Here is a 13,156-nt window from a genome sequence, read left to right as displayed (position 1 = left end):
TTTACAAAACAACTGATCTTTATTTACAACTTATTAAAAGCATTTTTACAATGATCTCACATGATTAAAAATTTATAAACATCTAAATTAACTTTTGATTGAAAGAAACACCCAAGTACCTGTATGAAGAGAAAGAACAAGATTAGTCCCTGGTGGTGTAGTCGGTGGTGGTGTAGTCCCTGGTGGTGGTGTAGTCCCTGGTGGTGGTCTAGTCCCTGGTGGTGGTCTAGTCCCTGGTGGTGGTCTAGTCCCTGGTGGTGGTCTAGTCCCTGGTGGTGGTCTAGTCCCTGGTGGTGGTCTAGTCCCTGGTGGTGGTCCAGTCCCTGGTAGTGCAGTCCTTGATTCAGTTGCTTACCTTTTGTTGTTCTCTGACTGGCCCTTTTCCTCTCTCAGTTGATTGGCTCATAGGCCGAGTGGACGTGTGCAGACAGTTTCCGGGCGCAGACCCAGATTCCTCCCACAAGCAGCAGGAGCAGCGGGGTTCCAAGTCCCACGGCCAGGATAGACCAGACCAGGACCGAGAACGAGTCTAGAGGGGGTTCTCCTACGCCAACAAGCAGGGTCCTGCGAGAGACCAGAGGAGACTGAACCAGGTTCTGAGCTAGGGACTGAACCAGGCAGAACCTGGTTTAGACATGGTTTAGACTTGACCCCGGTGTAGGCCCCCGTGTAGGCCTCCGTGTAGGCCCCGGTGTAGACCCCCGTGTAGACCCCCGTGTAGACCCCCGTGTAGCCCTGGTGTAGCCTCTCACCAGCTGAGGTAGTTAGTGTAGAAGGGCTCTCCACTTAGACCGAAGCTGATGTTGATGGCTGTTGTCAGGGTGTTGTTGCCATAGAATCCAAAGACGAGCCCAGATGCGGTTGCTGTGGAGACCGGGTCCTGTTGTAGTGGAGACCAGTGTCTGAGGGGTGAGGCCACCTCCAGCCGCGCCGAAGCATCTCGATACGCCACGGGCTTCCATTGCACAAAACCAGGACTTAGATCAGGACTAGACCCAGGACTAGACCCAGGACTAGAGCTGGGGGCAGAGGAGTTGGAAAGCCACTGGGACACCTGAAGGCAGAACAGATTTTTGTTGTGGTTTATTGTTAAAGTGCATATGAAACAAAAACCGGCACAAAGTTCAATGTCTTCTCTGTCAGTATAAATAAACTAGAGTGACATGATTAGTTCACTACAGCCTAAAAAAGTGTTTAATTGTGTGGCATTCTTCAGGCAAGATTGTATGAGGCAGGAGACAAATCTTTAAGAGCATAGACTGAAGTGGACTAAGTGAGTGAGACGTTAACTGCAACGATTCCATACTGAAGCTCAACAAGACTAGCAGTTATAGTGCCTAATCTGGAGCCCAGTTCCATATTTGGAAATCCAACCGCGAGTATCATAGCAACCAAAGAGTCAATCAGGAGCGAGGCTGTTAATGCACCTGCCCGCACCACTGGTCTGGCAGGGAGCAGGCGCATAACAACGCTGTCAATCACACCTGTTGCTAATGCTAGAAAGAGCGACCTCGGGAAAAGAAGGTGCCTGACTGGTTTGTTATTAATGTTCATATCTTGATTTAACACAAATTTGCATTTTAACAATATTGATTTTAGCTCTCCCCATCTGTATCTGTATGTGATTGGCCGATAGAATGTGGCGATGTCATCTGAAACACAGCAATAGTGAAATCATGAATCACGTAGAGCGGGTTAAAACCGACAGTTTAAGGTCAGAATGAGTCTGACAGCAGCAGTTACAGAGAGAGGGGTCATGTTTTTTCAATAGAAAATGAATTGAAGCCAGAGACCATTATCACTCCCTGTTTAGAATGTGGTGGGTAGCAGGTTAGCCACATCCATTTATATGCATTGTACAATCTAAAACTCAAGTTCATGAGAATTATACCAAAAAAAAAATTGTGCTGTATAATTTATATTGTGTGCTTGTGGAGATTAATTGGGTTCTTGGACTAGGGTCTAGACCAGGATTTTGTACCGTGAAAATAGAGGGCGTGAACTCGTCATCAATGGAGCGAACTGACTGGACCATCTCTAGTGGAGTCCCGCCCACTGCCCTGAGCTCCAATAGGAAACGAGAGTGGGCGGACCTCGGAGACAGGCCGTCCAACCAGAACATGAGCTGGGCAGAGTCAGGGTTGTGCAGGAGGCGGGGCCACAGCTCACTTCGCCCCCAGTTCTCAAAAACGGAAAGCTGTCAATCATATAGAGTAGAGTCACATAAAACTTGTTCAGTCGTGGTTCAGTCGTGGTTCAGTCGTGGTTCAGTCGTGGTTCAGTCGTGGTTCAGTACCTGCTTCAGTACCTGCTTCAGTACCTGCTTCAGTACCTGCTTCAGTACCTGCTTCAGAACCTGCTTCAGTACCTGCTTCAGTACCTGCTTCAGTACCTGCTTCAGTACCTGCTTTAGTACCTGCTTTAGTACCTGGTTCAGTCCTGGGTTAGTACCTGTACACAGATGGATCCGTTGCTCCCCCTAGAGGTCCCACACAGCATTGCTGACAGAGTGGACAAATTGATTCTAGACCAGGTCAGATTTTGGAGCTCGTATGGCGGAAACAGGTCTGGACCTGGGTCTAGTCCTGGGTCTGCTGTGGCATTCTCACCGTCATACTCCCACAGCTGAGAGAGGGAGAGAGAATGAGACCTACTGTGCTTGTTTCTGTTCTATAGTTATAATCTATGACACTCGTGGATCATTATGTTATTATCTGGGCATTTTAAATCACAATATTGATCCAAAAGGGGTATTATGCAAAATAAATTTCTGGTTATAACATTATTACCTCATCAAAAACATGCCTGAAGAGGTTTTATATGCCATCCATGCATGTTTGAGTATTTTAGCAATCTCTTCAAGGCCATATTCAAACCCTCCTCACAGTCAGCAGTACGATCCTGTACAAGGCTCTACCTACAAGCCTACGGCATCCACTCTCCGACAAGGCAATTCTCCATAAATGCACAAAAATATGATACAAAACTATACAGAGCAACTTGACAAACCTGATTGTGTTGTCAGGTCTCTCTGAAGAGCGAGTGTCTTATAAAGCATGTTAATGTGTCGTTTTGGGTGAATATAGCTTTTTCTAAACAATAAAAGGTAACATGGTGATCTTAATATGTAATGTGAAGTGTAATACCTACTCTTTAAAAAAAGAAATGAGTCCGCTGACTTCTGCATTAGAAATCTATGGTGCCCAATGGTAGCTGATGTTGCTGTAAATGTCATCACAACAAAGTGCTGGATGCTGTCGGCCCTTCTTATGGATTTTTCTTCATTTGTACCAAAATGCCCATGTGACATTGCTGAAGCCTATGTATATCTATCACCGACTAAGAAAACTAATAATAAAAATGAAATGGGAGTAGATCGCGGTAATGACGTCTTGAATGAAGATTACTCAAACATGCACAAATCACTCTAAATACAATGTCAGATGGTCAATGAAAAGGAAACAACTGTAACATACTTAAAATATCTGAAAAGTACATCTGTATAACAGGTCTGACTTAATGTAAAACCTCAGAGTGTCCTGTAAGGTGTGCTCACACTCACTCTGCTGAACATCAGGGCGCTGCTGTACACCACACTGCTCTGTGGCGCCACTCTCAGGCTGCCACTGGTGTTACGCTCCAAGAACTGAGGCCAATTCACCTGAAACCAGAGCCGGATTAGAACATATTATAGAATAAAGGATTTAATACAGTGCCTTTAAGGCTCTCACACACACCACATTCATACTATGCAAGGTCAGGGTCATGCTTATCATTCTCCAGGACTTTTCCAGGAACGTTTAAGTTATATTATCACGGTGTACAAACAGATTACCCCCTTTTTATACTGTATTTATAATAAAGATGTAATTTAGGCCCAAGTCCACAATTACTGCAAATTAATTATACACAAAGGCAAAGGCACTATATTTTTCTGTGTAGATGACCCCAAATATTTTCTGGCGGAACTCAAATTAGACCAAACACTTGTGAACCCACTGATATCCCCTCATAATAAACAAGGGTTTAATGGTCCTTCATGTGTCTAGTGTTGTACTTATAACACAGGGGAATAAGGGATGCCTGTATGTGACAACAAAGCCTCTTTTCCATTGGCACTATGCGCTTAGGGCCTTGGAGCAAGTCTGTCTGCTACAGCTCCCTCCAGCCCGGTTGTGTTTCTATGCTCCAGACTCCAGGTCCAGGACATACTGTGTGGTCCAGGGGCTGAGCTCTGCTCTGTGAGACACTGGAGCCACCCACACATAGCTCATGTTTTATTAAGAAATCAAATTTAAATCATATCTGAATTATGCTTGGAATTACTAAATGCCTTTTTGTGTTTTGTTGAGACTGGCACTGTGAGACAAGGATAAAGCTAGGGTAAACACAAACACTTCCGGTTAGTCATTGGTGTTTGCTGCATTTTTTTCACTCCTCTGCGTTTTAGGGTCTCTTTATGTAATGCATGTAATGTATGTCTCATGTTAGATGCATTATGCTCTGGAAATAGAATACATTTGCTCTTTATATGTGAGGGCTGTGCATCCATAAACAGGAAACAGTTTGTGCTAATGCGCTAGCTTTGTTTTGTGGCATTTGTCAGCTTAACATTTAAGCTGCCATAACTTGAAATACAGTGTTTTAATCAAAAGTCAAGTCAATGTTTGGTGTGAGATTAATATTTTCTGTGTATATCTGCTTTTTGCCATCTCTGGATTCTCTCTTGTTCAGTCATCTCCCTTCTTGTGTAGCCAAGGCTTAGCTAGAGCCATCCTTCCCACGCTGACCCCCTCTGGGCGCTAGTACCCTCCAGCGGACCAGTGGAAACAAGACTCAAGGTCCTGCCAACAGATCGAGTATTATTGCAGTAAAAGTCTCATTTGATCCAATATTCCAGAAAATCTAAATGTAGAGACATTTTTAAAAACTATATATTTTTCAGGACATTTAACATTTAGACCTTTTTTTTTCCTCATTTTCTGGTGTGGAAGTGTGGAAAACGTCTGGCCAATACTTTTCCAGAATTCCCAGGACTTGTGGGAACCCTGAATGTGGCTGAAGTATCTTGCTTTAGTCCTGGTTTAGTCCTGGTTCAAACCTGGACTGTGGCCTGGGTGTTGTTGCTCTGGATCAGAAGTAGTGTGGGCGCCCCCTGGCTGCAGAAGAGGAAGTGCAGGGAGTCGTTGGGTCCCACAGAGCGCACATACAGCAAGTCTCCTTCAGGGGGTGCTATATGTAAGCCTGGGTTCAGGGTGATGGAGATCTGAAGGAAAACGGAACATACAGAACATTACACACAGATTGATTCAGTCCTGGTCTAGTCCCTGGTTCAGATCTGGACTGTGGCCTAGTTGAACCCTGGTTCTCCCTCTCTTTCTCCCTCTCTTTCTCCCTCTCTTTCTCCCTCTCTTTCTCCCTCTCACACACTCACGGGTTGTCAAAAGTATAGAATATATACTTAATCAATACTAAAGCTAGTATCGAACTAGATACCAGGACTGCGCGCTCACTGCGCGCTCACTGCGCGCTCACTGCGCGCTCACTGCGCGCTCACTGCGCGCTCACTGCGCGCTCACTGCGCGCTCACTCACACGTTTTCCAAGACATTTGGGAACCTCATGCAGTACTGCCATATATGGGGACCCTACTTTTCTGAGGGACTTGGGAGTCACCAAAACCACACTCTATTCAATATTTTTTCTTGGCCCAGGAAAAAAGTGAACCAAAATCTCCATTGTTTTCTTGTTTGAGATTTTTCTGGTTTTTGGTGACTTTTGGGGTCACACCAATTATGTAGTACTGGGTACAACCGCCAGATGGCAATATTATTTATTTTTATTTTTTCCCCTTTTTGGCTATATTTTTCCATAAATATTGACTTATGACATTTGCATCATTCAAAATTGCAACAGTTTAAGTTGAAATATGACAAATTAGAACAATATATCCTAATAAAAGATTAGATATAAACGCTCTTCAGTGATGAAAGACTAATACATAGAAAATGATACATATATTGGCCACATTAGAAGTTTATAGCTGTGTGCAAATCCAATGTGGCAATCATTTTTCAATTAAACCAATGACGTCAGCTACAGACTTTCAGAGACTGGATTATTTTTGTACCAGGATTTACACATAGTTCAAAGACAGAACTTTACCGGACTGACAAAAGCTCAGTGTTGATTGGAGAAGTGACTTTCTGCAGCTTAATGACTGAAGTGAGTCAAAAAGCACATTAATTAAGCTACAAGTATTTTGGCATTAATTGGGGTTTCCATTTGAGGAATTATTTAAATCTGTCTCAAAACTATTCAAAACCTTTATTCACAAATGTGCATAAGTGATCCCATTTATTATTTAGGGGAGACTGGGGTAAATGAATGGGGTGGGCTACTTTTCGCATTAGTGGGTTTTCTTTAAGACAGGATATTATCTGCATTAAAAAATACAATGACTGAACATGACAGAATTGCTTTAATGTCAACAAATCTTATTTTGACAGAACATATTTGTCAATATTAAAGTCCAAATGTACGACAGAGTATAAGGGTCACTTAAAAAAAAAAATATGCGGGTGCTACAAGAATAAAAGTCGTAATATTACGAGAATAAAAGTCATATTTTTATGAGAGTACAGGCTGCTGTGCGTGAATGAGTGACCAGTGCGTTGTGTGTTATGGAGAATTTGGAGCATTTTGTTCAGATAAACCTTTAACTGGGGTTTATGCACGATGAAATACTGTGTCTTTTATTCCACCATCACCGCACTATCATCAGTATAAGTACTTTAAAGGGACACTGCAATCATTTGAGTTTGTTTGTGCGTGAATGAGTGACCAGTGCGTTAAGACGAATTTGGAGTATTTTGTTCAGATATAGCAATTTCTTCTAAATCTGTATAGTTCCTCCGACTAAACAAACTCAAATGGTGAGAAAATTATGGAAAACTGGGAATGCATATTTGCAAAAAATATTGTTTTTAATCTGCATAAACTCTCTAACAGGACACATTACACAAAATAAGATGTAATTAAATGACATAGCCAATGTTCCCTCTAATTTTTCATGAGTCTGAGCAAACACACAAACTCCCTGAGCGGTCCCATGGACCACTGTGAGCAACATCAGACCTGTGCACTGTGGTCATGCTGCATCGCATCCATCCAAGTTAAATGGTTTATTAAAAGAATCAAATTACTGCATTTACATTTCTGTTATAAGACTTTTAATTAAGTGCTTTAGCCACTTATATAATGAAAATGACAAAAATCTTGCTCATGTAGTCATGTCAATGCTATTGGAAGTATAACATGAGCTTCCAACCAAACTAAGCCAACTGTAAACTCCAATGTTGAAAACACACTTAACATTTTTATGATAAAGCTCTGACTTGTATTATGAGTATAAGCCATTGTGTGAAGCTTTTGCTTGATTTTTACAACTCATAAACTAGAGACAGTATTCAATGACCAATACACACTGAGAGGAATCTGTATCTGCAGCTGCTCTATTACTGTACTTTTACATAACATATCAAAACACAATATATAATGTGTATTTGTATATAAAATATATTCAAAACAAATGGTATGGGTCAAAATAAATATATTTACAAACCACACACTGCAAACAGTGAACAAACACACACACACTTCAAAATGTAAACAAACCCATACTGGAAACTAAAAATACACTGTACATGTGACAGTGTGAGTCATTCTGTGACAGAGGTTGAAGGATCGAGTCCCGCTCGGACCAACTTCTGTCATTGTGTCCTTAGTTCTGTCATTGTGTCCTTAGTTCTGTCATTGTGTCCTTAGTTCTGTCATTGTGTCCTTAGGCAAGACACTTCACCCAAGTCGTGTGTGCGTGAATGATTGGTGGTGGTCGGGGGGGGGGGGGGGGGTGCAGATTGGCATTAGCTAATGCTACTGATTACACATAATACACATTTGACCCACAATTAAGTCAATAGCAGAATACATTTTTTCAACTTTTTTCAACAACTTTCTGATCATTTCCTGCTGTTTTTTGTATGTTTCAGGTACAATACAATCATAATTTAGATCTTAAACCCTGAAAGGACAGCGTGTCGGAGTAATAATGTAGTATTTGTATTTGTTTCTATAGTAACGGTGTAATCACAGGTCGGTCACGCAGTAAAAACATCACCTCTGGCTCTGGTGTGACTGGAGTGAGACCTGCAGGACCAGAGCTGAGTGTTTCAGCTCCACAGAGACTCAACACAAATTAATACACAAACAAATATATTAATATTATTTTCTGGTTGAATAATCAATAAATATTAATTAATTAATTTAAAAAAAATAAATAAAAACAAAAAATAAAATAAATAAATAGAAAATAATAATGATAAAATAATAATAATAATTTTTTAAAAATTGTATTAATTAAAACATTTGTTAAAACAATATGTCAGTTTGGAGTAGCGCTGGGTATCATTAAGTTGCTGATACGAATCATATGTCGATACATAGGCCCCCATACACTGTTGAAACAATATTTTTCAAATGGATTCAATACGATTCAGTGAACAATAAAGGCTTTTGAGACACTTAATCATCAACCCGATTTTCACAAAAAAATCTATATTAATTGTTTTTATTTATCTTCCATTTATAGAAGATGAATGAACATAACAAAGTCCATTTAGGTTTGTGCATTTTACCAACGATAGAAACACATCAGACTGTTCCATGTGTCAGTTTTATTCATCCACAGTTTATACGAGCTCCACGTTTACATTTACACAGAGACATGTGCAGTTTAACAGCTCTGAAGAATCACAACATATCGACTAAAACACAACTTTGACACTAAAAGTTTTTGTTAAACAAAAGTTAATATGAAATATACCGATTTTAATCATCAAAATAGTGAATCAAATATCAGATGTTCTGCATAAATGAGTTTCTTTCCTCTAAACAAGCCGCACAAATGTAGAGCTGTGACAATAATTTTTGGTAGTAATTTGGTAAAATATAAAAAAAATAAAACAATACTCTTGGCGATATATAGATATTTCAAACAATGTAAAATCATATCAGGCTGTGTTTGCTAATGTGTGCATTCTGTCGCCATGGAAACATTCTGTCAAACACATGCAGAGCTCCCACAGCGTGATGTCACTGCACAGAATCGTGATGTCATCCTGTCGCGGTGGCAATGATGCAGTGACATCACCAGAGCTGTGATGTCAGAGGAGAAGGCCTATAGGCGACACCAACGAACTACAGTCATTTCACTTTGAACCTCCGAGCGAGAGAGACATGTCGCGGTACAGCAGGAAACCGAACTATCAAAACATGAGGGCTACATCTCATACTCCACCAGCGAGGGGCGCCTTCCAACACCCTGAGGACAGCCCACTGGTGATGGACCTGAGACTCCAGCTTAAGGACGTCCAGAGAGCCTACCAAGAACAGCTCCACATCAACGCCAAACAAAAGCACAGAGTGAGGGAGCTAGAGGCTGCTACTCAGGTTCCACGAGACGTTCAACTCTCTTTAGAGGAGAACCCGCTTGTGAAGGACCTGAGGCGACAGCTTCAAGGGCAGAAATATGTCAACGACAAACTGCAGACAAGGCTGAGAGAGCTAGAGGAGGAGGTCCAGGAGAAAAAAGCCCTGGAGAAGAAAGTTGAGGAGCTCCAGAAAGAGCTGAACGAAGCTCAAGAGGAGAAGGAAACTATCATGGAGTTTGGGAAAACTCTCCTCAAACAAAAAGACGAGGAGAGAGAACAAATGATCGAGCAGGGCAGGCAGATGGTGAACGAATATGTGCAAGGCCTCTACGAGGAGAACGACAAACTCAAGAGGTTCTCACAAGAGCAGCAGACCCTTGCCCTGAGGTACCAAGCCAAGGTGGAGGAGCTTGAGGAACAACTGGAGACACAGAAGGCGAACAGCCACGACTACAGCGCTGATGTCTTTAAGGAGCTGTAGCGCACCCGCAACACCATCATGAAACAGAAAGCCTCCATGATGAAAATGTCCCAGAAACTCGAGCTGTGTCAGGCAGAGAAAAGGGCTCTAGAGTCCACACTACAAAAGACCACCGAGGTGGCAAAGACCAAGGAGAAGCTTCTGGTCTGCACCCGACAGGAGCTGCAGAGGGAACAGGAGGAGAAGCAGGCTCTGCAGAGGAGGATCACCGTCCTGGAGTCTGCTCTCACTAAGCAGAGGAGGACGGCTGAAGAAGCCCTCAGCGCACAAGTCCTCTCCCTTGAGTCTGCCATTGCAGCAGAGCGGCAGACTGCTGAAGAGGCTCTGAGCAAGCAGCTTCTCAGCCTGGAGTCTGCCCATGCAGCAGAGAGGCGGGCAGCTGAGGAGGCCTGGAACAAACAGGTCCTCTCCCTGGAGTCTGCCCTCACTGAGCAGAGGCGGACTGCTGAAGACGCCCAGGACAAGGCACAGAAGCTGGAAGAGAGCCTGAACATCGAACGGAGCAAAGTTCAAAAACTCCAAAAGGATTTGGACTCTCAGAAGACGAGTTTTACGGCTGTGCTTGAAAAATGTCACTCCACCAACACGACCCTGGTGGAGGAGAACTCACTCCACCAGAAGAACATCCAGGAGCTGAGCACGGCTTTGACCCACAGCAAGGAGGAGAGAACATCTGCCCTCCTCAGATGTGACGAGCTGCAGACGTCCCTGAAGGAGTCAGAGGATCAGCTGCAGCAGAACAAGGTCATCATGGAGGAGCTCAAAGCCGAGGTGGAGAAGAAAAACAAGAAGAGGAGGTGGTTTATCTGCTGGCAGTAAACCACTCTCCAACCTGAACCCAACCCCTTCTGAACCTGTGTCTGTATCTTGACTTGTTTCTGCCATAAGTGGCACAAATGAGTTGAGGTACGATACAGGCCCTGCATTTTAAATAAATTCAAAAATTAAAAAATTCAAATGAGTCTAAATGTTTCTGTTTCCCAAACATTTCCCACTTATGTCCGTTACATGTCAGTGGTGAAGAGGTGCTTCTCACAGTTTCACAGGTCGATCTGTAAAACTACTCTGTAATCACACTGAAAATATGAGCAGCACAATTAATCTCAAATCGATTGTCGTCATATTGAACAAATTTATGACTAGGGCTGGGTATCATTAAGAAACTGCAGATATGATACAGAGATATATGAGCCCCACATTTATATTTACACAGAGACATGTGCAGTTTAACGACTCTGAAGAATCACAATATATCAACTAAAACAACTTTGACACTAAAAGTCTTTGTTAAACCAAAGTTAATATGAAATAAACCGATTTTAATCATCAAAACAGTGAATCAAATGTCAAATGTTCTGGATAAATGAGTTTCTTTCCTCTAAACAAGCCGCACAAATGTAGAGCTGTGACAGAATAATTTGGTAAAATATACAGAAAAAAAATACTCTTGGCGATATATCGATACAGCAGCGCACGATATTGATACTGTATCATTAAAAGAAACGACATGATATAGCGATATTTTGATATTTTTGCACAGTCCTAGTTTGGAGATAATGTGGATGTGTCCTGTGCATCTTTCAGTTACATTACAGTGTGAGGAGCTACACACACAAACACCCCCCCCCCCCCCACACACACACACACACACACACACACACCCACACACATCCACACACCCACACACACACACACAGTGGAGCTTTAACCCTGTTCCAATTTAAAACAGGCTTACATTAGAACTTACAATGTGATGAAATGATGAGAGAAGGTACAGGATTTTTTACATTTGAGATGATGAGAGGAGTAAAATATTAAGAGACTCCAAAGGGAAAACACAAACCCTTCACCATAACCTGACAGAGGAAACGTGCACTGCCCAATGACACAACAGTGAGCAGTGGTCAGTACAGGGGCCATTCAAAGTTCTAATAAGTCAAAAACTTGTTCAAATATTAGAGACATAAATACAAAGAGTACAAAGTCTGAACACAAGTTGACACTGAACAAACAAGTCACACTATGAAGAGGAACCACTCAGCAAAAACGACTGAACCAGGACTAAAGCAGGACTAAACCGGGACTAAACCGGGACTAAAGCAGGACTAAAGCAGGACTAAAGCAGGACTAAAGCAGGACTAAAGCAGGATTAAAGCAGGATTAAAGCAGGATCAAAGCAGGATCAAAGCAGGACTAAAACAGGACTAAAGCAGGACTAAAGCAGCACTAAAGCAGGATTAAAGCAGGACTAAAGCAGGACTAAACTAGAACTAAAGCAGGACTAAAGCAGGACTAAAGCAGGACTAAAGCAGGACTAAAGCAGGACTAAACTAGAACTAAAGCAGGACTAAAGCAGGACTAAAACAGGACTAAACAAGGACAAAATCAGGACAAAATCAGGACAAAATCAGGACTAAACTAGGACTAACTGTGTTAGACTACCCCAGGCTTAGACTACCGCAGGACATCGAAGGGAGATCTCTGGGTCTGGACCGGGACTGAACCAGGACTAAATCAGGACTAAGTCAGGACTAAACCAGGTCTAAATCAGGTCTAAACCGTGCGTGTGTCACTCACGTTCCGGTGGCTCGGTTCAGACCCGGTTAAGGGCACGATCGCCAGGACGCACGGCGCGAGGACACGCAGCAGCGCGTATACCCAGCTCTTCGCCATTTCCGTCACAACAAAGTCACATGACACAGATATAAGTCAGCTGACTGCGATCACATGGCTCTGATGTCACGGTTAGGTGTTTATGATCAAAATAAAAGTGAACCAGACCCTACCCCACAGACCTCCACCCAGATGACCCTCACGTGATTCACCTCCATCCACAGGCCCCTAAACAGCGGCTCAAACACCGCCAGAGTTACAGTTTCCACTGTTTTACACTAAAGACCAGCCCAAACCCTTGCCCTAACCTTAACCATTACAGGACCCTACCCCACAGACCTGCAGCAGAATGCTCCTCCACCACATGTCCCTCACTGTTCTTCATCCCTGCCACACTTTATGAGGACCGCCTTAAGCCTTACTGTTCTGAAAGGTTCTATATCACACTACATTGACTCTTGATGCTTTAAGTCATGTTATGTTTTATTCACACGTTTGAGTAACACTTTATTATTAGTCTGTCTACATCTCCAAAACTCATAACGCTCGTGATTAACAAGTTTAAGTTAACA

The 13,156-nt window shown here is 42.6% G+C and overlaps 1 protein-coding gene across 1 annotated transcript; it reads right to left on the bottom strand.

Moving 5' to 3' along the window:
* glmp (glycosylated lysosomal membrane protein) lies at positions 1-12,658 on the bottom strand. The gene is made up of 8 exons (XM_033975822.2): positions 12,549-12,658; positions 5,102-5,266; positions 3,563-3,661; positions 2,452-2,625; positions 1,982-2,197; positions 753-1,054; positions 356-564; positions 1-119 (listed from the first exon to the last, which is right to left on the bottom strand). The coding sequence occupies exons 1-7, from the start codon at positions 12,642-12,644 to the stop codon at positions 390-392; spliced, it is 1,227 nt and encodes a 408-aa protein (XP_033831713.1). The 5' UTR covers positions 12,645-12,658; the 3' UTR covers positions 1-119; positions 356-389.
* Between the last annotated feature and the right edge of the window lie 498 nt (positions 12,659-13,156).

The sequence above is a fragment of the Periophthalmus magnuspinnatus genome, chromosome 11 (assembly GCF_009829125.3).
Source record: "Periophthalmus magnuspinnatus isolate fPerMag1 chromosome 11, fPerMag1.2.pri, whole genome shotgun sequence".
Classification (NCBI taxonomy): Eukaryota; Metazoa; Chordata; class Actinopteri; order Gobiiformes; family Gobiidae; genus Periophthalmus; species Periophthalmus magnuspinnatus.
Note: the sequence above shows the minus strand (reverse complement) of the source record. Positions and strands in the feature narration are given on the sequence as shown.

Excerpts from the sequence above, each read along its gene's own strand:
- glmp (XM_033975822.2), bottom strand. The coding sequence starts at position 12,644 with ATGGCGAAGAGCTGGGTATACGCGCTGCTGCGTGTCCTCGCGCCGTGC. Across the intron at positions 5,267-12,548 it reads CTGAACCGAGCCACCGGAAC|ATCTCCATCACCCTGAACCC; the intron begins GTGAGTGACACA and ends GTTTTCCTTCAG. Across the intron at positions 3,662-5,101 it reads ACACCCAGGCCACAGTCCAG|GTGAATTGGCCTCAGTTCTT; the intron begins GTTTGAACCAGG and ends CTCTGGTTTCAG.